The sequence below is a fragment of the Ursus arctos genome, unplaced genomic scaffold (genome assembly GCF_023065955.2).
Source record: "Ursus arctos isolate Adak ecotype North America unplaced genomic scaffold, UrsArc2.0 scaffold_7, whole genome shotgun sequence".
NCBI classification, from domain to species: Eukaryota; Metazoa; Chordata; class Mammalia; order Carnivora; family Ursidae; genus Ursus; species Ursus arctos.
The window spans coordinates 12,616,465-12,642,048 of NW_026623089.1; the positions used below are offsets into that span (position 1 = coordinate 12,616,465).

General features: G+C 39.4%; 1 protein-coding gene across 1 annotated transcript in view; it reads left to right on the forward strand.

Moving 5' to 3' along the window:
• The window catches only part of RAB11FIP2 (RAB11 family interacting protein 2), a 41,958-nt gene extending 19,492 nt beyond the window's left edge, over window positions 1–22,466 (forward strand). The window contains exons 4-5 of the mRNA XM_026494231.4: window positions 12,218–12,263; window positions 18,115–22,466. Coding sequence (XP_026350016.1) covers window positions 12,218–12,263; window positions 18,115–18,342 — 274 coding nt within the window. The 3' untranslated portion in view covers window positions 18,343–22,466. The remainder of the gene's footprint in view (window positions 1–12,217; window positions 12,264–18,114) is intronic.
• The last annotated feature ends 3,118 nt before the right edge of the window (window positions 22,467–25,584 follow it).

Sequence of the window (25,584 nt, forward strand, 5' to 3'; positions counted from 1 at the left end):
GCTTTTCCTTAAATCATGATGAAAATTTTCTAAACTCACGTGGCTGAGCTTAGACTAAATTGTTAAAAAAGATAGTTAAAACCATCATTAGAAGAAGGATGAATGCTACTTCTGGAAGACTCCTCAGAACATTCCAGAGTCCTCTTTGGGAAAAAGGTGTCTGCCTTAGGAAATTCACACAGGCACTAGTGTATCCCTTCTAACCAAGATTTGAAGGTGGGCTCTTTCTTTCATTTCTTTGTTAGGGAGAGTGCCGCCTTTTCTCTCTGGTTTTCACCAAGAATATAAGATTCTGCTTGAGGAGTCCCTGGACTCAAGGTTCTTTAATATGCCTGAAATAATATTAATTACATTTTTAATATTCTGTCATTCCAGTTTTAAAAAATATTCCTCACTTGAGAGAAAATATACTTACAACCAAAATTTAAATGTAAGGTGTTTTTGTATTGCTGTCAGTTTATTTTATGGAATAATAGGGATGGGTAGAGTCTTAAAATGTCACCTTTTGTGCCTTTTATCTTTAGAATACAAGGAGACAGTATGTATTAGGGTGACATTCTAAAAAAAGATGTTGGTTTTAGGACTTGATAATAAGGTATGGCCATTGCTCTCCTGTCTCGTATAAGAATTCTGTTAATATTGAGAAACAGAGATGCATCAGGCCATGTCTCTGTCTTTAGATCACAGGCAGGTAGATACAAAATATGTAATTAATTGTCCTAATTGGTGATGCAGTTAGTAAATGCTCAGAGAGCTAAAAATGACAGGAGATTAAATGGGTAAGGTCAGGCAGTCTAGGCGTCATGGAAAAGGTAGAATTGGCAGAGTCTCAAAGGATGAATCTATGAAGAGAGAGAGGAAAGTGCTTTTATGAATGGAGATTAAAATGAGACCAGGCAGTGCGTTAAAAATGCGTGTTTTAAGTGGCCATCTAGGACCCCAGCCTACCTGAAATTGTTAAGGTCGGAGATAGTAGTGGAAATTGGACCTTGTTAATGGGAACTTAGCACACCAGAATGAAGAATTTGCACCTAATTCTATAATAAGTATAAAGATATTTTGGCCTCTGAGTGATATGATGGAAAACCAATTTTGGGGACACCCAGAGAACAGTGATTTAGGTAATACATACATAGTATGGGCCTGAATAGGAAGGAGACACTCAACAAAATCAAAGAAAGATGCCAGTGAGACCTTGTTTCTAAGTGTGATTTTTAGATTTCAGAATAAAAACTGTTTGCGGTGAAAAGTAATTTTACTTATATAGCTTGTAGGAACAGGACAATGGGGAAGTTACTGTGGCAGCAGAAATTTGCAAATATGACAAGGTATACTCTACAAAAATGAGTGGATGCCTGTGTTTAAAATATTCTTAGTTTTTTAAAAATAACCATTCAGAAAAAAGCTGGCTGACGATACAGTATAATGTGCAATTTCCAATAAAATCATTACAAAACTATATATTCTTTTCCAGCAAAATTTTATAATTTCTTGGCTCTGTGAAACCAGCTTGATCATCAAGAATGGGTTTTAAGGCTGGTCTTCTCAGCTAAGGGCGTAGAGTGGCCAGAAATCTCCCAGTCACCCCAGCAGCTCTGCTTCCAAGGAGTATGCACGGGAGTCTGGTGTTTGTGTCACCTAATGGAGGGGCCCCAATAAGTCTGGCTGCCTTGGGAGCCCCTCCCTGAAGGCTCAGCAGAGATGACGGGCTGGGGAAGCAGATGCTTTCTGGTCAGGGGCCTCATTGCAGGCTGTTCTTGAACATCTGAGGCCTTCCTGGTGACCAGAGTGCACCATGGCTTCCTCTCCAGAACTTGGCTTTATCCCAGGTACAGAGCCAGCTTGGAGTGCTCTTGGCCCAGGATTTTGTGGGCTCTCTGGCCTTCTTTACCTTGGCCGAAGGGACCCGGGGCCAACTTGCCTTGCTCGCCCCTCTTGGAGGAGTTCCCTGTGCCCAGGTTGTCCTCGGCCTTCAGCCTCTCACAGGAAAGGGCTGATTGAGGTGCTTGGGTTGGCCTTGATCACACAAGCCATAGGGCTTCTGTTTGGAAATTTGGGAATGTATTTAAAATAATTATTTCATTTCTTCACTAGGAGAAAATGGTAAGTCAAACTGGATTGAATATGATATTCTTGATGGAATATGCCTTAACTTCATAGATCTCTTCAAGTCGTCAAGTTTTAGGGCTTCTTCAGTGACATAGTCATTCCTATTCATGACTCTGAATTTGCTGTCCATGATCTCTGGTGTCATTGACCACGATTTTTAATTGTCTTGCCTATGAGATCTCATGAAAGACATCCTGTGAGAATATTAATAAGTAAATTACAGTTAATCCCCATAGACATTTATGTGTTAGGTTTTGTTTTGCCATTCAGGTATTCAGTGTGTGTGCCCAGTCCCAGGAGAGAGAATGTAGTATTTTAATTTATTATATCATCAATTTGATTTGTGCTGACTTTTTTTTTTCTTTTCCTAAAAAGAAGGAAGAAGCAATATTGAGTTGTACCTTGTCTCTTAAGCCGTTTTGCACGTGTAATAAAACTGAAATATGTTACAGGTTGTGTTTGTTAGTGGGATCTGTCTTTGGACACTTTATTTTTTAGGGCTTTTATAAAGAGGCTCGTTAAAGAACATTTCTTTAAACTCCTTTAACATAGAGCTTTTGTGGAATAAATGTTTTCAGGATTTACCAGAAAAATCTCAGATTAATCTGTATTGTGGTCAAATAACCTTAACTGGTAGACCTGGTTGGTAAACTGGATAAACTGGCTAGTTGAATTGATTTGAAACTTATTTCAATTCATATTAGCAGTTGTAAATATCAGAATAATTCTTCCTGTCTTAAAAAGAACTGAAAAACATTTCATTAATATACTATAAGGTGTAGATAGAATTAATCTTTGTTACTCAGCAAAAACGATTTCCTCTACTCTTTGAGGACTTGATATCTTGTTGTTAAAACTTATATTGACCTATCGTCAATTTGCTCAGTCAATTATTAGCCCAGTTCTCAGAAATTTTTGTTAAGCACTGGCTATTGATGTATTCAATGTATATTTGTTAAGCATCTGCCATGCTCTAGGTACGGGGTCAGATGCCAGGACTGAGAAGATTAATAAAATATCATTCCTTTCTTCAAGTAATTTGTAGCAGAATGGGTGGGGAATCCAGGAATTAAGATAGATGCACAAAAGACAAACTTCAAACAAAATTATTTTTAGAGCAGTTTTACGTCACAGCAAAACTGAGCAGAAAGTACAAGAGAGTTCCTGTAAGTGTCCCACCCCCACACATGCATAGCCTCTGCCATTATCAACACTCCCACCAGGGTGGTACATTTGTTATAATTGATGGACTTATAATGACATATCATAATTATACAAAGTCCATAGTTTACATTAGGGTTCACTCTTGGTGGTGTACATTCTCTGGTTTTGGACAAATGTATAATGACATGTGTCCACCTGTGCAGAATCATTTTCACTGCCTGAAAAGTCCCATGTACTGTGCCTGTTGATCACTCCCTTCCCCCAAACCCCAAAAACCACTGATCTTTTTACTGTCTCCATACTTTCTGCCTTTTCCAGAATGTCATATAGTTGGAATCATACAGTCCGTAGCCCACCTTTTCAGATTGGCTTCTTTCACTCAGTAGTATGTATCTAAAGTTCCTCCATGTCTTTGTAGCCCATTTCTTCTTTAGCACTGAATAATATTCCATTGTTTGCATGTACTACAGTTTATTCATTCACCTACTGAAGAACATTTTGGTTGCTTCCACGTTTTGGCAGTTATGAATAAAGCTTCTGTGTGCAGGTTTTTGTGTGGACATAATTTTTTAACAACTTCGGGTAAATACCATGGAGTGCAGTTGTCATTGTGCCTGGATTGTATTGTAAGAGTATGTTTAGTGGGGAGCCTGGGTGGTGCAGTCAGTTAAGTGTCCGACTCTTGGTTTTGGCTTGGGTCATGATCTCAGGGTCATGAGATTGAGCCCCGCGTTGGGCTCCTCACTCAGCGCGGAGTCTGCTTAAGACTCTCTCCCTGTCCCTCTGCCCCTCCCCCTGTGTGTGCTCTCTCTCTCAAATAAATAAATCAATATCTAAAAAAAGAAAGGGTATGTTTAGGTTTGTAAGAAACCACAAGCTATCTTCCAAAGTGGCTGTACCATATTCCATTTCCATCCGCAGTGAATGAGAGTTCCTGGTGCTCCACATCTTCATCAGCATTTGGTGTTGTCAGTGTTCTGGATTTTGGCCATTTTAATAGGTGTGCGATGGTATCGCGTTATTGTTTTAATTTGCATTTACCTGATGACATATGATGTGGAGCATCCCTTCGTATGTTTATTGTCATCTTTATCGCTGCTTCTGTGAAGTTGTCTGTTGAGATTTGGGGCCCATTTTTCCATGGGGTTGCTTGTTTTCTTATTGTTGAGTTTTAAAAGTTCTTTGTATATTTTGGATAACAGTCCATTGTCAGATGTCTTTTGTAAATATTGTTTCCCAGTCTGTGGCTTTTCATTCTCTTAATTTGTCACAGAGCAGAAACTTTTAATGAAGTTCAGCTTATCAGTTCGTTCTTTCATGGATCAAGCCTTTGGTTTTGTATCTACAAAGTTATTACCATCCCCAAGGTCATCTGGATTTCCTCCTGTGTTATCTTTGAGGAGTTTCACAGTTTTATGTTTTACGTTTAAGCCTGTGGTCAATCTTGAGGTAATTTTTATGAAGGATAGAAGGTCTGTGCCTAGGTTTACTTACCTTACATTTGAATAGCACTTTGTCATAAAAAAAACCATTTCATATTCATTTCTTTTAACCTTTTTTCAATCCTAATTTTTTGAAATAGGTGGCATCTCTTTTTTCATTAAAAATATGAAATTTGGAGCAAGTCGGTTGTACCTGGGTACTAGGTGATGGGCAATAAGTTTGGAAAGATAATTTGAGTCAAATCCAATAGACTTTGAAAGCCAGGCTAAGAAATTTGTTATTTAGGAGGAAGTCGAAGGCCAGAAGTTTTTTGACAGATGAATACAAGGTTAGACTTGAGCTTCAGAGTATCCTACCCAGCCTCGTTGCTTAGGCTGGATTGGACAAGGAAGGACTGGCAGAGACTGGTTAAGAGGCTGTTGGCAGTAGTCTGGGCTGGGGGTGATGTGGGCTTGTGATCAGAAAGGTAGCAGTCACCATGAGTAGCAAGGAAACGTGAGAGATCCATGTCCAGAAGCTGAATGGGGAGAATCTGGCAGCTTACTGATGAGGCAGAAGCTTTCAGGCTGAAGGCTGGAGTCCAGTGCATCCCTGAGGCTTCACCTTGGGTGACCAGGAGACTTGCTTGCCAGATGGAAAATCAGACCGAACTGATTTTCATACAGTCAGGATACAAAAGTCAAGATGATTGGTTTGGGACAGGTTAACTTTGAGGTACGGGTAGGATATCCAGTCTGAGACTTCGAACAGACATTTGTAAAGGTATTCAAAGGATAACGCAACCGTAGTGGAAGATAAAAGATTGAGCAGTCACCAGTCCGTATCGCCGTATCGCCGTGGCAGGGGAAGTGGGGGAGGAATATGAGATCATGAAGGAAGAGTGCAAAGAGGTCTGAAAGCAGAACCTTAAGAAATATCCAGTGTCTCTCTCGTAGTGGTGAGAAGACGAAGATGACAAGGAAAAGGGGTAGTTGGAAACGTAGGAGAAAATCTCGGCTACCAGATATCACAGAAGAGAATCTCAAGAAGAAAGACACAGTCATTGGTATCAGATGGAGCTGAGAGGTTAAGGAGAATGAGGCTGTTGCCTTTGATAAAAATAGTTTGCTGGTGACCTTTATAAAAGCAGCAGTGAGTGTTGGTAGTGGGGAATGTGTTGCAGATTACCAAAGGTGAGTGAGTAACAAAGTCAGCAGGGGTTACTCAGGAGGGATTAGAAATTGGCAAAATAAAAATGGGGCCGTGTAGGAGGGGTAACAGGCTGTCAGCATGCTGTGGGGGGAGAGGTGTGTAAACACAATGGATGAGGGAACAATTGGGATGGTAGTGCGTCCACAAAGCAGGTCCATCAGAGGGAGCGCATGGGGGAATCAGAGGATGAAATTGATCAAATGGGATTTCGATTGGATGGATCTGACCGTGAGTAGCTGTGTTCCCACCTTGATTACTCTTCCTTTGGAAATGTGTCTGGAGAAATTCTGTTTGGGAAAATGTGTTATAAATTGTAAGGTAGTATATAAACATGAGGTGGTATTATTCAAATTCAAGTCACTTTAAGCAATTGCGCCATTTCAAAACTGCAAGAGCAATCAGTCTTTAATAATGTAATTCTAAATTGAAAATAATTTTGAACATGAAGTACTCTAGCCCTATGAATGTGAAAAGTGTTGTTAAATGAAGGCCAGGAACTTTCTTGCGGCCAGCATGTAAATGTGAATGATCATTTACAAAGTTGAAGATGGTGTATATTCTGGGAAGAAAGAAAAGAGTGTTGAAGTAAGTAGTTATAGAGAAAAAGCCAGAAATTGAAAGGAAGAGAGAAGTGTAGATAGTTGTGGCATATTGTTTTTCTTTAGTTCTCTCTTTCTTCTTTCTTTTTAATAGATAAATAGGACAAACCTCTGTCCTTAACCGCTTTATATTATGAAGTTAATAGTTTATGGCATTTATTGTATATTCTTGTATCAGTTATAGAGTCCCAGCAGGAAACAAATGACATACTCAGAACGGATAATTGAAGAACGTTTAGTGAGAGACCATTTACAGAGGGGTGCCTGGGGTTAAAGACACCGAGGAGGGAAGGTCTAGCCCCAGGAGCCGGCAGTGTCTAGAAGGGACTGCTGTGTTAGGTGTGAAGGGACCGCGGTAGCTCATCTGTGGCCGTTTATAGAGAAGCTACTGCTTAAAACTGTAGCACAGCAGGGAGGGCCTGAGGCAGCAGTGAGACGGGGCCGGAGACGGGGAGTACATACCCTGCCCCTGCCTCCCCTTTCTGTCCCCACTCTCTTGCAGGTGCCTCCCAGGGCCAGAGAGTCACTGGCAGCCACTGAGCAAGGTGGCCCAGACGATGCACTCTGCAGCCATCACCCTCCTGGGGTGCAGGGAAGGGCAGGATACGGAGCAGGAGGGGCAAACAGAAAACAGCGGGCACAGTTGTTTCTAAAACCCATTGCTTTGCACCCCATGTTCGACCTCTTTTAAGATAGTCTGGGACTTTTCGTAGTCATTTCTGATTGAGAGAAACCTCAGGAAATTATCCTGGACTCCCTGAAGGGAACCCTCTCTGAGCTCACAGCAGGACTGAAGGGTTTAGAACGCGTGCGGGAAGAAGCGCGTTCCCGGGCTAAGGAGCTCACACTGTGGAGTTCGGCTCTCTGCCTTTGCGGCCTGGCTCTGCCGCTTCATAACTGTGTTACCTTGAGCGAGCTTCTTAACTTCTCTGCGCCTCTGTCTGCTGCTGTAAATGGAAATAAAAACAGCACATTACAAGGATTAAGGGAGTTAACACGTGAAGTGCTCTGAAGGGTGCCTGGCAGCACAAGTCAATTCAATAAAATATCAGTTGTGGGAAGGCTTACTGTCATTCTTTGCCCTTGCTTCACCATCGATGGGGGTATTTTTTCTTTTCCTCTTTTCAGATTCATTAAAAGTTTTCTGTTATGTTATAGTTCTCTATAGTTTATACTCCTCTCCCAACTACATTTGTCTCCAGAGTGAAGTCCTGGGTCTCTAGTGCCTACTTTCCCAGTTAAACAAGAAAATCAATAGCATAGTGTCCTTTGCAAATGACCTTAGAAGTTCTTCTCTGATAGTTTAAAGTTATACTTATTTCCCAGACACAATAGGGAATTGAATGGTGTTTGAGAAAGTTACTCCTCTACTACACGCCCCCCCTTCCTTCTTTGCCCCCTTCCAGCCAGGTGGGTCACCTCCTGGATTTTGCAAATAACTTCAATTCCCTTATTAAATCCAAAATGGGTCAAGGTATAGGCCAAAAATGCATTTAGCTTTATAATTTCAGCAATAATGAGGCTTGGAAAGAGAGATTATGAAGATGTAATAATACTTGTTTTTAAATGCCTTCAGAAGAGCTTCAAGTGTTGTTACGTGATTGCTCACTGAAAGATTTAAAGTCCTAGAGCCGGGAATTTACACAGTTTGCATTGTCTTTTGCTGACAAGACAGTTCATCAGTTTTAATAGATCTTTGTTCTTCTGTGGGGCTTTTGTTTTTGTTTTGTTTTTTTCTTGACAAGGACTTAATACATATTTCCTCTCAATAGTCTCTACTCTTTCTTAGATATTCTTGCTCCAAAAGAATGTATTTCTTAGAGAAAAGGAAGGACAAAGAAGAAAAGGATCACGGCCAAGTGCCTTAGTGATTCATGCGTGGTCAGTTTTATCACTTTATAAAGGTTGGTTGGCCTTTCTGGCCTATCTGTGGAAGGCTGGTCCGTAGCAGCTATTTTAGGACAGTTTCAAGTTCTCACCAATTATTTCCTTATTCAGTATTTATTTTAACTTCAAAATAAATTAATAAGTGATGTTATAGAAGAGATACTAATGATTCCTCGAAATATACTTGAGTAGTGTCCATTTAAACTTATAAATTAGAGCTTACTGGGAAAAAATTCTTTAAAATTTGGGAAATATCATGAGGGAAAAAATAAGCTTTGACAGAAACTTTAGAATGTTCAGGTAAAACCCCTTCTTAGCTTAAAATATTTTTGAAAATACGAATTGAAAGTATTTCCAAGTGTTTACAATTTGCTTTAAAGTTCTTTGTCACCCCCAAAGTCCTTCAGTTTCGATTTCTAAAATTAATTTTTTTTTCATCATGAAGTTGAAATTTGTATAGACGTTTTCAGTAGGAGCATGTCTAAGTTTATCTTACACCTGATTAAAAACACCATTTCCCGTAACCTGTCAACAACTCAGTTGAGCAGTCAGACCGCATTATTCGGTATCTTGTCTGACAGGAGGACAGCAGTCCAAAGAGAAAGGTAACACAAATTGGTGCCACACTTGGATAAATAGCGACATTTTATTTTTCACCAAGCTAATTCAGTCCAGTTCAGTTAACTCTTTCTCCCCCCTTAAGGACAGATCAAAAAAGACAGCCATGAATGACTGAGTGTGTCATGTGTTTGACACGTCAGTGTGTGAAAATAAAGCCGACCACAAGGGAGGGGCTGTGCCTTTAGATTGCAGACAATGCCCCGAGCGAGAGCCCTCTCCCTGGGCTCTGCGCTCGACCTGCTGGCGGTCACCATGGGGGTAGCGGGGCGGGCTGCGCACGACACCCTTTCCCCTTCCCGGGCGCGACCTTTGTGATTTCAGCATTCGTAAGAATTCCCAGACGTTTTTCAGGCTGTCACTGAGTCTCACTTTAGTTCCATAGGCTAAAAGTTACTGGATATTACATGTTGGTAGTTTTTTGATTTTGGTAAAATCTGTGTCCTCGATGTCTGTTTTCGAAAAATCTTTATTACAATAAATGTAATGCCAGCATTTTTGTTTCTCAGTTCAATACTTTCTTCCTGAGACATAGGATGGTATTTGTATAGTCATAATATTGTTCATGATAGTCACACAGTCATTATTGTCCATCGTAATGGTATGGATTATGCTACCGGACATGAAATGTCTAAGTACATTTATGAGAGATTAAAATTGTCAAAAACTTGGCCACTGCTCCAAGGGATCAGGTCCAGGCACCCCATGTTTTGCATCAAGAGCCTTCAAGGGCTGCTTCTTCCCCACGGCCTTGTGTTCTAGTCTCTTTGGTGTTCTGCAATGGCAAGCTGCTGTCCTGCAGCCCCAGGCCACACGTCTGTCTTCAGAGCCCTCTCCCTCTGCCAGACCTGTCCTTCATGTAATTTTAACTCCTACTTTTTCCTTGACGCTGGCCTTCCTTAGCTAATTGCTATGATGGGACATTTCTTTCTTCCATGTGGTCTAAAAATGAGACTGTCGAGTGCACCCCCTTCCCTCCCCAGGTGCGGCTCTGCCGTGTGCCTGCTCACAATGAGGGGGTGTTTGTATTCTGAGGAATCTGTGTGTCCTGTCCGTCCAGGGCTTCAGCAGAGCTGCCGGTGCTCACTCAGCAGACCTAGGGCCGTGTGTCCCAGTTAGGAGGGCAGATCCTAGAGCGAGACACCCCCTACCTTACCAGCTGTGTGGCCACAGTCAAGTTACCGAACCTCTCTGTAACTCGTTCTCTTATTCTGAAAATGAACAATCATACCTCCCTTATGGCTTATAAAGATTAAATGGGTCAATTTTGGTAAAGTGCTTAGAGGAATATCTGGCACAGTCTCAGGGCCATGTAAAGGTTTATTAAATAATTCACTGAACGTGTTCCGTTAGTCACCGTGCTAAGCGTTTTACATGTTGTTAACTCATTTCATCTTAACAGTAGGCTCCTATGCGGGGACTGTGGCCACCCCCGTTTTACAGATGACACGAAGTTAAGTGACTTACTTAGGGTCACACAGCAAGATTGGGGCAGAGCCGGGATTTGAATTCATACCCCTTGGCCCCAGGGCCGTCAGTTACTTCTCTCCTCTAACCACGGTGGTGTACCGCACACCTGAACGGAAGTCATGTTGTGCGTGAGAATATCTCCGTTGGTTGGAGAGACATGCGACAGGATATGTTTCTTGACCTATTAGAAAACGGTGTGCCGCGAGGGGATGGCCAGGAGAGGTTAGTTCTCCGGGACTGCCCTGGCGCTGACTGCCTGGGACTGGAAATCGCGGAGGACGGGGACCATATGTGTTAGCAGCCGCTCCCACGGCACTCCGGGCTACATGTGCCATATGATCGTGGCTTTTGGATTTTATTTTTGTTAATTTCTTTCAAGCCACTCTTTGGTCAGGCTCTTTAGGCTTTGCCAGTACACTGATGCTAGTCTAGAACCGTATAGAACACCGTGAAGACAGTGAATGAGAAAGTGGGTCAGCTGCATCAGCCTGTTGCTGGGTGTTCATTTGTGGGTATTTAAAACGTGTTTTAATCTCTGCCATGTCACCCGGCTCTACTGAAATACTCAGTTTATCCACAGGAGCTCTAGCTAGAAAAGGTCAGTCATCAGTTAAGGGAAGCTCGTACTACGAATCTTAATCATAACAAATGAAACGCCGGACGTGTGAGGCCTTCTCTCATGCAAGTACGCGCAAGTGTCACCATGGGTTTATAGCTTGGGACATGTGCCTGTAGGAGTAGAGATTGTCCAGGTGTTATAGCCAGTGTTCGGACTTTTCATGTGCACCATCGAAAGTTGTAAAAGTGAATTTCTTCAAAGGATTCCAATTATTTGGCTGATAAAACACAGATAATGAAAAAATGTCTATTTTACAGTTAAGTATTTTTTTGGTGGGGAGGGGGATAAAAATTTCCTAGGACAGTAAAGCTTTGTAGAGGCTCCAATGTCCAGTACTCTTAAGTGCTGGGCAAAAGTTACAGTCGAATAGCAGTGATGAAATATTTACTCATCAGATGGCTTTGAAGTTTAGCCTCTTTTTGGTTGCAGTCCCTTCCTAATGGACATGTTTCAAAGAAGAAAATGATTATAGCATTCAGCTGTGATGTTCTCTTACTCTCTACATGGAAACAGTCCATTTTGTTTTGGTCCATTTGGGTATTTAAATTTTGAAGACTATTTACTTAGAAATCACGTTAATGACAGAAATAGTCCATACAACTCTGAACTCATTCTAATTGATAGGATAATGTTTATAAGTTAATTTTTCTAATACTTATATGATTTTTTAAAAGATGACTTTAACTCTGGCATTCTACAATCTTTCCAACTAAAATTTATTGAATTCTCCACAGTGTACATCAGAAAGGCCTCAGCTGAGTACGTGTACATAAAATGAATACTGAGTGATAAAATTCAGCTGTATAACCATCTTGCTGGGTAAAATTGCTTATGTTTAAAGATTTTTAGAAACTATGTTTAGAGATACAGTTCTTCAGTTCTGATAATAACCGAAGGGTTTTCCTTTAAAGTTTGAAATTGTAGATGCTTTAGGAAATTGTTGAGTAAATACCGTTTTGCTCCTGCATCCTGGGTTAAGTTTCATTCATCCATGTCATTTAGGACTTGAGAAATTGTTATTGCAGTGTCGGTTAGGAAGGTTCTGTTTTTATGTTTCCTCAACCACGTCGACTGTGTGATCTACTTTTAACATTTGTGTTTGTCTTTTGTTCCTTAGTTTTCATATGAATCCGACAAGCAATGAGGACCTCAGGAAAATCCCGGTAAGTTGCAGAGGGGTTAGTGCATTACGGGAAGAGAAGCCACAAGCCAGCCTTCTGTCTGGGATACATTTTGTAAAAAGCCCTTCATCCTGAATCCCTCACTTACCTTTGGATTATAGTTTAACGTGGTAATCTGGGGAGAGAGAAGAAAAGCAAAATTCCAACTTTGTCTTTAAGATACAATAGGGTGTGACTTTATGATCTGTAGAAATTCAAGCAAATATTACAGTTCTAAGTGAAGCCAGTTTAGAATCCACGTATTTTGTGTACAGACTGTGTTAAAATGAATGTGAAAGCTGTATGTCAAGGTCAACATTATAGTTAGGAAATAGGAACCCGTGGAGAAAATGAACATTTTTTGATGTTGTGGCAAAAATCGAAGAAAGAATAAAGCTGCCTTATTAACATCGAACAATAGGAAAAGCATCCTGGCAAGAGAGCTAGTTAACGGGGAGAGGCTTTGAAAGAACCATTGGGACACTTACCTTCTTAGAACAAAACCAAATATACTAACAGGCTGGGAAGCGACCAGCTGAATTAACTCACAGATTTTGCAAGGACTATTCAGATATCTTCACTTCATTTTGTTATTATTTGAAGTCCAGCTTTGACTCTCTGTTCCGAGTTCCACTGCATGTTCAGTCAATTCTAAATGCATCAAACCTAGAGAGTAAGTCACTTTACAAAAATACCGGCACATGTTCTTGGTAGAAAACTGAATTCTCACTGAATAACAGAAATAGAGCCTTTATTCCAAGAGGCCGGTGGTTGCTGTTTGAACCATCTGTCCTTAATGTGTGTGATCCAGATGTATAATAAGAATTTCTTAAAGCAATAACATATCACAATTTTCTATGATGTGATATGCCTAGAAGACAGTGTGGTGTGTAAACCATTCTAAATGTAGTTATTTGTACTTAGAATTTGTAGAAAACATTATAGAGGCAGAGGGCTTTGTACTGCGTTTTTGCTGTTTTATGTAAATGATTTATAAGTTTTGATGTTTCATAAATACTCAAGTCTTTAGAATATGGCAGTCTGGCGAGAAATGTCAGAATATATGAAGTCAGCCTTTGATCAGATAGTAAAATGAAGTCTATCAGGCGGTTACTTAATCTCAAACAAAATGCAACATCAAAAAATCGATCTAATGTGCAGCTATTGTTTATTAAGTAACCTTATTACAATTTCTCTGTGCTTGTAAATGTACTTTGCCCAATCTTGAATTTATTGCTGTAACAGCATCCTCAGAATTCTTTAAAGAAATAAAATGTGAAAATTGTTTTAGTTAAAGGATTTAAAGGTGATAAAAGAATCCTTGATGTGTGATTATTTTTCTCGGGAATACTAACTATTCTAAATGACAGTGAAAGGATTACTAGGTGTTGTTAATTTACTGCAGGATACAATTAAGAGGAGAAAGCTCATCCTTCTACCAAACGTTACTGAGGAAAAGTATTTGAACAATTTTTATGTTGAAGATTATAAGATGTTTGAAGTAATTTACATTAAGTTCTCCGATAATAGCCGTCCACCAAGTTATTTTTTTCCCCTTCTGGACATAGTATTTTGTAATTAAGTTTGTATGTCTTACATGCTATTGCCAACACCTGTCTGTGAAACCGCAGTGTTTAAACAGGAGCAGTAGCCAGTTGAAAGGGCAGTGCGAGCTCTTTAAGGCCTAATTAAGAACTGAAAGGGAGATGAAGGCAGTAGGACAAAAGATGTGAAAGTAGCTGAGATGATATTCCCAGAGCAAAGTTCCTCATTAGAACAATAATGAGATGATCAGAGAATGCCAAGCCTTCATCTTATCTCTCTCTCTCCCCTCTAGCTGCCTTGGATGTCAGTTAGTGCCCCACCAATATTTGGTTACCAGGACAACCTTTCTTTAAATCTCCAGTTATTTTGAGTCCTGATAATTTGCTTTTGTTGAAATTTAAATATTGCAAAAAATATACATTTCCTAGTTTAAAAGGCTAGGCTATGTGTGAAGCAAAAAATAGATCACTCGCAATTCTCCAAAGTCTTTTGTACAACTCCGTTATTTAAAATTCCGATTGGAAAACTTTCGGTAATAATGCTGCTGATCTCTCACCCACTCCCTATTTTCTGATATCTGCATATGGAAATTTTTAACAGAGGTTGGGTCGGAATGACAAAGGATTGGTTGTGAAAGGGGAAGAGAGAAGACAAATTTACATTAAATTTCAATATAAGAAGACATCTTAAAAACACATGTGCTATCTGTGTGGAGCCAGGGGAGTAAATATGAAGGACTTCGGAGTCCCACTGTAGCTCATGTGAGTCTCGACCAGTTTGGAGGTCTCAATTTTAGAAGTTTTTCCGAGAACAGTATTAGAAGTATCTTTCGGAAAAATAATTGACTTTTGTATTTGCCTGGGAGTTTTCCTCTTTAAGCAAAATAATTTTTGTGACCAGAAAATTATTTATTTGATTTCCTATTGTATGGATCAATATTAATCTTTATTATTTTATTGGGAACTATATCAACAATAGGAGACATAGATCTATACATATGTATTGAGTATGATTCTCAGTCAATTTGAGAATCTTATGCCTAAAATTAGAAGGGCTAAATGCTTTTCAAATATGGGATAAAACCTGGAACTAAGCACAAAACTGTTTTTAATTATTTTATATTTTTTTCCAGAATATAGTTTATAGTACATGTGTTTCTAAGATGTTTTCCTGTATAGAAACTTGATGCAGAAATTTGGGGGAAATTTTTCACATAAAAGGACAAATGGAAAAGGTATTGAAAAGGTCAGAAATGTATTTCCAGGAAATCTGTCTGTACATAAGTACTAGATGGTTGTGAGGGGGAGAATAAGCCAAATAATGGCTTTTCTACTCTAGATTATGGTTTTAAAGTGTTGAGCAGTATCCTGGGATGATGATTAATTATTTTGAGAGATTAAATTGTTAGATTGATTCATATCATGGCATTAATGTAAACTACATGTATCAAAATAAGAATTTTTCGACATGTCTTTCATCCTCATTGTCTTTAGCAAAATGTTTAAAAAAAAGTTTCAATCACATTATCTGGTAGTACTGGTGTGCTGTTAAATATAACAATATAAATGATTTTCTAACCATATATCATCACTTAATTAGTTTGGAGAAATCAGTTCAGATATGTGTAATTTGATTAAGATTAGAGAGATTCAGACAGATGCTGTTATTATATTAAACCAAGAAAACACATAAAACAGTCAACTAGTCAGTAACGAAACCCATTTAGTTCAATTTCATTAACCCATGCAATTCACACAAGAGCACCTATTTTTCAGTATAAGTTTTATTAGGTAAATGAAATCATGTAGGTTGGATGTTATTACTTTTCTAAAATGCAGTTCAGAAAAAAAATTACTTTGTAGACCAGGAAATTTTAAAGTTGAAAGGAACTGTGGAGAACATCTCATTTATCAGATAAGGGAAGTGAGGCCTAGGCCAGTATCTGTCTCAAATCTATGCAGAATTACTTGGGTTACAGTAAGAAAGTTTAGCTTATTTTTAATAAATTTAACAAATATACTTACCTCAATACTGTGTCCTATCTTTTCTATAGAAATCTGCTTAATATAATAAATGTTTAATAAGAGTGTGGTTAGGAAGTTGTAAGTTTTGTACCTCTAAACTGCTCATGACCAATTAAATGAATTAGTAAATACATGAATGTGTGTGTGTGTGTGTGTGTATACTGTTATTATTACAAAAGATCGAGAGAGGAGAAAAAGTAAACCAACACTTGTCTCCAGAGTTGTGGTAAAGCAATATTCTTAAATGTTTTTTAGGGACAGAGGTAATACAGCTGCTGAAGTTGTATCTGTCCCCAGTTTCTAATGGTAAAATAAGTTGTTTTAAATACAGTCTTAGAGAATTTAAGCTCACTTTCCATTGGCATCCCGTGCAGTCATTCTGTTAATCTAATGGAGGCTCTTAGTAACTTGTCTTTAACATTTCAGTAGCTTTGCAGCGAATCTCAGCCCCTCCAAATGGTCCTACCCACTGCTGCCGTTTTAATTTTCCTAGAACTTCTCTTCGATCATATCCTGCCCCTCTTTAGAAACCTTCAGTGGCTTCCTATTTCCCATTGCAGTAATCCACCATCCTCAAGGGTCTTTCGGAACCTCCCATGTCAGTCTCTCCATGCCCTGCCCCGCATCTCGTTTCTGCTGCTCTGCTCATTCTCCCCTGATCACCTGCTGTTGAGCCCACTGTGCCTTCAACCTGGTTTCCTCCTTTAAACAGGCAGAGCCCACTGCTTGGGGTGCCTGTTACCCATTTCTGTTCGGCAGTGTCTATGAAAGGCCTAGCATGAGCTATATCTTCTCTGTAAAACATGAGCGATTCCATGGGGTTGGAGCAGTTTCCAGTCCTGAATTTTTCGCTTTATCCTTGAGAAGGGAGTGACTTTGGTAACCGAAGCATCGAACTGATGCCTGTACTGCAGGTGTTCCTCTGATCGGTGAAGTCAAGGTGCCTGCAGGAGGAGGGGATAAGAAGTTACACTTTGGCTTTCCCGATGAGCACTAGACATATATCAAATTAAAGTAGATCCCGAAAACGAGTAAAGACAAATTTAATCCAATCAAAAAGGGAGAGAGAGAGAGAGAAAGGCCTTTTTGCATTCACCTGCCAGTCCCTGTTCTTCTTCCTCCACAGAATAGATAAGATACAATTAGTCCTTAAGAGCAAGACCCGTTTCCTCATTGTTTTAGTTTATTTTCCTTAAAGCCAAATGGAAATGTTTTGAAAAAAGTGATAAAAACCATTTCTAAGCTGTTGAGTTTTAAGGATAGAGCTATGTTTAAAAAGGCATAAAGGTTGCTCCTTTATATTTGGGTGTTTATCTAATGAAAATCTAAATACTATACACTGTAGGTGATGTTCTCGTGCTGTTTTGACGAAATTTCTGACAAACATTTTTCTTTTACTATTAGAGTGCTTTGTAATAAAAAATGAATTAAATCAATATCTTTTTCTGTTTTTTTTTAAATATTATTTTTGTGTAAAGAAGAACACCGATAGAATAAAGTTAGCAAAATAGGCGAATAAGTGAAAGGAGAAAACGCAGATCTACAAATCCGAGTGTTCCTTCACATGATTGTAGTTGAACTCTGAGTTTCCTAATATCCAGGGCAAAAAGGGAAATAAGTTATATAGGGATTAGCACTAGCAGGAGGAAAGAGACTGGTTCCTCAGGGGAGAAAAAACTGTGTTTGCCTCTAAATTAAAACAGAAGTTACTCCCATGGGGCTTCTTCCAAGGCTGCTCATTGATTTAATTCTGGAGGCCTTGAACAGTTCATAGCGAAGTGGAGAAGCACATTTGATTCTGCTGCTTCTTGAAACCATCTGCAATAAAAAGCCAAAGTCATAACATTAAACCACAGTTCATTGGAAGCAGTTCCATGAGGACTAAGCCATTGTCCAAATGTATAGTTCTCAGTAGCTTCGTAAGAGTTTTTCCAAGTAAACTCTTAGAAATCTTTAATTTTTATCTATTTTAGTTATATCTGTTATAGAACATGTTGTCTCTTAATCCTAAATAATATGGTCAATTTCGTATATTAGGACATTGTCCACAATGTAAAAAACAGTTCTAGAAGGATTTAGAATTACAGTCAAGGCTTCGGAGCATCTGCCCGAGTTCTTGGCTCAGGACTGGCTGGCTGCGGTGTGAACGGTCACGTTGGTTCTAGCCAAGGACACAGAAAAAACTTGATCAGGGTTTGAAAAATCAAAAATTGAAGTTCAGAATAATTCTGAAGTTGTCCCCCATGTTCTGTCTCCTAAAGTGACCCATCTTTCTCCTGTTTCAGGACAACAACCCTTTTGATGCCACCGCAGGGTATCGTGGTCTGACCTACGAGGAGGTCCTGCAGGAGCTAGTGAAGCACAAAGAGCTCCTTAGGAGGAAAGACACCCACATCCGGGAACTCGAGGACTACATCGACAACCTCCTCGTGAGGGTCATGGAGGAGACACCCAGTATCCTCAGAGTGCCATACGAACCATCCAGGAAAGCTGGCAAATTCGCCAACAGTTAATAAGCCGGTTGTACTGCATTTGTGATTAGGGGCAAAAAGGAAAGAAGAAAGAGAAAAAGAAGAAAATCTTGGTACTGCAAGAAACTACATTATCAGGCTTCATTATATACTCTACGTCTTGTGAAAAATTATTTTACCTGTAAATATTAGCAGGGACCATCAAGAGTGACCTTTGAAGTGAGCTAAATAATTTAAACATTTAAAGTGAAAATGGGCCAGATTCTCAATGAATAAGCGGTTCCTTAGGATTCACTTAGGTGCTGGTGCCGGCCTACTGACCTGCCACGGGCCTAGGGACAGCTTCAGAAGTACGTGACTTCTTATTCCTCAGGAATAGATCTCATAAAGCAGAATCAATGCTGTGGCTGGTTTCTCAGAAGTCAATTTGTAGACATACTTAGCTGCAGGAATACTGTTCATTATAAACACTACAAAATTCATATTTTATATGCATATATATGTACATGAATATATGTTCATGTATCTTTGTATATAAAATACATGCATATACCTCATATATACATGTGTTTTTAGAACATTTAAAAACAACTGATTGCCTCTAAAATTAGGACACCAGTTTCTTAATTTGAACATCTCTGTGTGCTCTAGCGATACAGAACAAATCATCATTGCTGCTAGTACCGTTCGTTGTAGGTAAGCTGCTTCAGATCACTCTTGACTTTGCGAATCTTGGTTTCCCAACGAGCTGCTCCTATATATTATCCCAGCATCAGATGTTTGCTCTCTTTCTGAAAGGAATGATTCCAAAGGGTTTGTTTTGTTTTGTTTTGTTTTTTAAGCATGACAAATTTAGGAAAATTGACTAGGGTCACAAGAGTACAAATTTCTTGAATCAATTTTTTATCTTAACATTTGCGTTTTCTGAAGCTAATGTAGTCTGTTCTGTTGAGATTCTGAATGCCTTTAAATCACTAGCAAAGAAAATATTAGGCAGTTAGATCTGAAAATAATTCTGAGGGGGGAAAAGTAGGTGACCGTCTGATCCCTGATAACCCAAAGCAGTGGGCAAATTCTAGGAATGAAGAGTTCAGCTTGGTTTCAAGTTACGTAAAGAATAGAACAGATGGTTGCATTTGGGTCTTGAACCAAAATAAGAGTCGCTGAAGGAGTGAGTTGTTGGAACAGACCTTCCCAGCGAGGCACCGTACACACTGTTCTGCACCCCCCTTTAAGAATCGGTTTATTGCAAAATTACATGTCAGCTCTTGCAAGGCTGCTCCCCCAAAGTAGTGACTACTTCCGTGAATTATCTTTACAGGTTTGTACAAAATAAGCCTGAAATGTAAAGTAGAAAACAATAGTATGAAAACATTACTAGTCATCTTATTTTTTCCTTAAAAATCTGAAATACTTACTATGAAACAGTGAATCCGTGTCTCTGGTTTTAGAAGAAAAAATTCACCTGTATATGGAGACCTGTATTCATTCTCCAGGCTCTTAATGAGCACATTTTTGTCTAATAGTTCTCTCAGAGACTTTATTGAAAATTCAGTACAAAGCAGATAGAAGAGTTTTGCTCATTTTAATATTCTGAATCAGATAATACTTGGCCAAGTGTATATTCGTGAGCTAAAATTGCTCATTTGTATTTTCTGAGTTTCCTTAGTTTTCCTGTGAGAATGTACATTTTGAAATTCTGGGAACTTTTCCTAAATACAAAAAATTAAATAATTTTTTTAAATGAAGAAATGGAGAAGGAAAAATAGCTTTTTCCAACTTTTTTTTTCCACATATAAATTTCTATACTAAACCTCAAAATCTGGTTTAGAATTCTATTTTCTCATTTGAGGTCTTCATAATTATTATTTTTTAACACGGTGCCATTTTTAGTTAGCATTTTATTAAATATTATAAAATTCTTAGCATTTTTTTCTGTTAGTATAACTGAAGCTCTTCTTACACTTTTTAAAATACTAAAATCCATGCGTTTTCAGTATTATGACAGATTATCTGCAGATATTTTAATATGCTTTGGCCAAATATGTTCTTTATAAAATGAACCAAGGTGTCAGTTTTGTATTGGGGATATATTTTATGTAAATAGAATTCGTTAAAAAATATTGTTCGAATACTATTCTTTTTATGAGGTAATTCATTTCTAAGGAGAGGTCTCTGCCAGGATGAAACTGTTAAGGATTAAACTTACGAGACATGAATGATTCGGTTATAACTGAATCAGTATTTTTATCTTTCAGTCTGAGATGAGAATTGTACTGAAAACGGAATCTGCCCTTGTCACTGCCTGAAAATGTTCTGTCCCAATGTTTATGAACTTCCGCTGGGGACCTAGAGTCAAGCTTATTACATGTTTTCATAATTGGTCCATATAAAACACTAAAATCAAAAAGTAAAAATGAATTCCCAAGCAAACATGTCAGTGTTTGCTGTGTTTGGGCAGAAGTGCAAACAGTAGTTTTGGTTTCTAGCATTGTAGGAAAAAAAAAGGCCAAAAAGATCACCTTCGGTTAATCTCTCCAAAATGTAACCTTTACGTGTTCTAATGGTATATTTTGTTAGTAGTTTAGCCATAGAAATAAAAGACACGCACTCATTCAGTAGTGCCCTGCGCAGTAGACTTACAGACAGATTTTGCTTTTACGCTTAAGCAGTGTGTGCGGAAGAATACTCCCACTGTTAAGAGAATTTTTTTGAATCACAGAATCGATATTTATCCTAAAGCTGTCTGAAGCTAACATATTTCTGTTATGACTAAAGTATTTCTGCTGTTATTTTCAAAACAGTATTGTTTTCCAGCCAGTTCCCCTTCCAGTTCTAAAATTCGGCTTTGAAAGTATTGGACCTACTGTCCCACCGCTTAGGCTTCAAATCGCATTTACTGAATCCCAGGGTTATAGCTTAGAATTGTATATAAAGTGACGTGTCACCCATTCATGGAAAACGTTCAAGTATTGCTTTTTGCTGCTATATTGTGCATTGAACCTAGTTTTGCCTCCCTCCCATGAATGTAGTATTATCCATAGATTGTGCATAACTACATCTATTGCTTTTGGCAGTAAATGAAGACTTTGTTGTAATTTTCCAGCTGTGAAAATGTTGCCTTGTATTTAAAAGGATTTCATGAATGGAAACCTAAGTAAAACTCAGCTCATTAGTGACAGACTTGCTTTCCTCACATCCTCCCTTCACGTAGTTCTCCATCTTCGCACCCCCCTCCCCCCGCCTCCCGCCCCCATAAGGGTGCTTATTCTGTAGCAAGGAGAATCTTAAAACAAAAGCAAAAAACTGCTGTCTTTAATGTATCTAGTAATTGTTACACGAGAGCTTTTATTTTCCTCCTCTGTAGCTTTTTAGGAGAAGCGACCTACTTTGGGTTTGTAATTCAAGCTGAAACTTCTTGATGTCCATGTACTCATATGTCTTATAGATATGGTAGGTGTCGTGTGGGGTGTGTGTGTGTGTGGGTATGTGTGTCTGTGTAAGTGAAGTATAAAGCATGCTCATTCACTCGATCTCTTTGAAGTAAGAGGTAAAGGACCACGGTGCCGCTGGTTCATGGAGATGTGAGGGTCTGTCAGCACACATCGAAAGCCCCCATTTTCACAGATTTATAACTTTAATAATCCAGATGCAATCATTGGAAGTATTTAATATGCAATAGGTAGCACCTTAACTAATTAATCTGCATATGAAGGGTTTTCTGATGTATTTAATAAGAAGTGTAGAAGCTTTCAAGCATTAAACTAGAGTTGACGTTTTATTTCATTTATTTTCTGTGTTGAAGATTTCCACTCTTACAATGGAATAGAGGTCTGTAAAAAATGATACATTGGACCTGTTCATCTTTGAAGCTTCCAGGTGGTTTGTATTTTGAGGTACAAAAAAAATGCTGCAGACCTAGAAGTGTATATATTTAGCAGGTACTTGAAAGATACAAGCATTATTTATAACTGAAGAGTATTACATCCTACTAAGTAAAATGCTCTGGTAACTTGTATACATTTTTGCAGGTACAAACCCAAAAGTCTGTAAGCATTGCATAATGTGACAGTTGTATAATTTATGTAATCTGATGCATGGATCAGAATTTTTATATAATATATAATAATCGATTTATTATAGTTGATTAAAGTGTATAATCTTCATTCAGTTGTCATAATTTCTTATTGCAGATAAGACTGCACGATGCCTGCATTTGTACGTGAGTCCTGCTTGGCTTCGAAAAATACTTGACATGCCTCTTATTTGATGTATTACAGCAAGTGTATTGTAAGACCTACAAACTCACTTCACTGTGAAAGTAGTTTGAAAAGTCACTCAGAGAGTAGTTTCCACGCGCCCGAAACTGGACATTCTTCGACAGAGGTGTGAATGCCCTCCCTCAGAGGGCCGGAGCTTATGGTTTGGGTAGAAAATGACATTTGAGTATTTAGATGGAGGCTAAGGCTGAGCCCAAAATGCTTTCCATTTATGCATTATCTCACTTATTCCTCACAGCAACCCTGTAGGGTAAGAACCATTTAGGGGTCCAGAGGAAACGTAAGACGACAAATGAAAAATCTATTTGTGAAACTCAAGAACAGAGCTGGCGGACCCATAGCATTTCTCACCACTTATTGCCCAGTTCCTGCAGAAGTGACTCGATTACCCCTTCCACCCTCTCAGCCCCGCGGTCCAAGGGTGCATGTGTCCATGCGCTGCCGGCTGCGGGAGGCAGGCATGGACGGGCCCAGGGGCGCGGCGGTGTAGATGGGGGGCAGTGTTCTAGGCAGCTGTAGTAACCCAGACTGGGAGATGTGACCCACGTGCGGTCGTTTTTTGGACGTAAATCATACACATTTGGAGCAAGGGATTTCTCTGCAGGCCAGAACATCTTCCTGTTTTGGAACTGCTATCCATTTTGGAGGGCCCATTTAACACATCCCTGCACCTCCCGCAGTATATCTCTAGATTGTTCCCCTTTCTGCCTCTCCCAGGTTTATGTTTCCTCAGTCTACCGAGACAAAGATATTTGGGGTAATTTGAAAATAGGGACATATTATCAAAGTGGCCATTTTCCCCCTAGGATTTGCTGTAATGCAATGCCTGTCTCAAATGTTTCTGTTTGCGTTTTCGAGGTAATGGCCTTGTGACCTGGATGCCTCTCATTCTACATTTTTTTCCCCAAAATCATTTTACATGATAACACAAATGTCATGCTTCCACATTTTTGCTTAGAAGCAACATTTTTAGAAACCTAAAATTACATGAACTAGAAATGCTTGATTCTGTTATTTTACTCCTCAAACCCTACAATTTGTTCAGTGTTCAACGGTTTCCTCATTCGGTAGGCCTACCCCAAAGCCAGAATTGGCGCCGGGAAGCACAGAATCAAATCTCTCTGTCCGAGGTTTTCAGTGATAGTGTCGTGGCCAAATGGAAGCTGTGGTCCAGTTTGTTACTAACATTACTACCAAAGTTTGCAAACGATTTGTTTTTTTATTCTAACGAATGAGAACAGAGTCAAGATTGCCCCATTAGAATATTACTTGCCTCTTGTTAGGCTCTGGCAAGGGACAGGGGAGTGGAGGAGACCAAGTCTGCAGGTCATTTGCGGTTCCCAAACAACTTCCTTATTAGTGCAAGAGCCTTACTGCAGGGATTGCAAACTCCAGAGTCCACAGAGCCAGCTAAGTTTGCTGGGGAACCAGGCAGGCCAGGTACAGCAGAATAGGACTTACGGGGAGGCCGGGGTGGTCTGGAGAGCCCCATTCTTCCTCTAAAAGGGGACAGCAGCTGTTCCATCTCCGGCTTATGTGGCCACATGGAAATGAAGGGGAGGCCAGGGTCGCCGAACCTGATCTCCCTAGAGAAAGTGAACGTACAGATTTCTATATGAAATACGATTTCCAAATGTTAGCAACTAATTTTTTTTTTTTTTTAAACAAAGCTGAGGGCCCCCAGTGTGTGACATCCTGAGTCACTATTTCTAATGTACCATCTAGTCGTCATCAGAGCAATTCAGACTCTGGATGTTTTACTTCCCCCATGGATGATTTTGTGTTTAATCAAAAACTGGGTTGGCCAAGGGGCGTGTGGGGGGTGTGTGAGTGTAAGAATCCCAGCTCCAGACTCTTGCAGGGGCTGGGAAGGAGTCACTATTCAATGGCTCTAAAGTTTCAGTTAAGCGAGGTGAATGCCTTCTAGAGCTCTGCTGGGCAAACTGGGGTCTGTCGCTGGCAACACTGTTTTGTACACTTAAAAAGTTCAGATGGTGGGTCTCATTACATTTTCTTACTGCAATAAAGAACACACATTTTCCCCGATTAGCCTGTCCCCGAGCCTGGAGTGCAGCTGCTTTTCAGAAGGAAAACAGTACAGGTAAATCCAAGTTCTAGTCGGAGAGCCACTGCTCTCGCGTTTAAAGCATTTTAGGATGTTAGCTTGGATCTCTTACATACCCTTTTGGTGATAATTATGATTTTTCAATATCTTATTTATGATGGTCCTGCTTTTGACAAAAATTGTGTTAAAAGTCTTAGTGTCCCAAAAAATCATAGGGCAAACTGGGTGGCTCAGTCGGTTTGGCCTCTGACTTTGACTTAACTCCTGATCTCAGAGACCTGGGTTTGAGCCCCATGTCAGGCTTTCTGCTCAACTGGGAGCCTGCTTCTCCTCCCTCTCCCTCCTGTTTCCCCTGCTTGTGTTCTCTCTCTCTCTCTCTCTAATAAATAAAATCTCTAAAAAACAACAAAACTATATGGCATTAAAAATTATATATTAAAAAAAAAAACCAAAACCCCCCAGAAAACAAAACAAAACAAAACACCCCAAAACCAAAACGCTCAGTGTCCCAAAGATCAGTTACGCACCCGGTATTGTGCTATGTTAAGGTCATAAGGTCCATGACGTTGCTAGTAGTACTTACTTTGTATTGCGTGATGTGTTTTCGTGTGTTTTTTTAGGATATAAAATACGTATTTCAATGAAAATAAAATGGCTGTCAATTCCATAGTTTGCCTGGTTTTGTACACTAGCCATTTAAAATTCTACCATAATAAAAAATAAGAATAAAATAAAAAATTCTACCATATTTGGCTCCAGCCAGATGAGGAAAGGTGAATAGGTCACTGGTTCTCACTTCGAGTGTTGTCCCTAAAGCAGCAATGTCACTATTACCCGGGAATTTGTTAGAAAGCACATTCTCAGGCCCTTTTCCAGACCAACTAAGTCAGAAACTCGGGGTAGGACCCAGGATGCTCTTTTAATAAGCCCTCCAGGTAT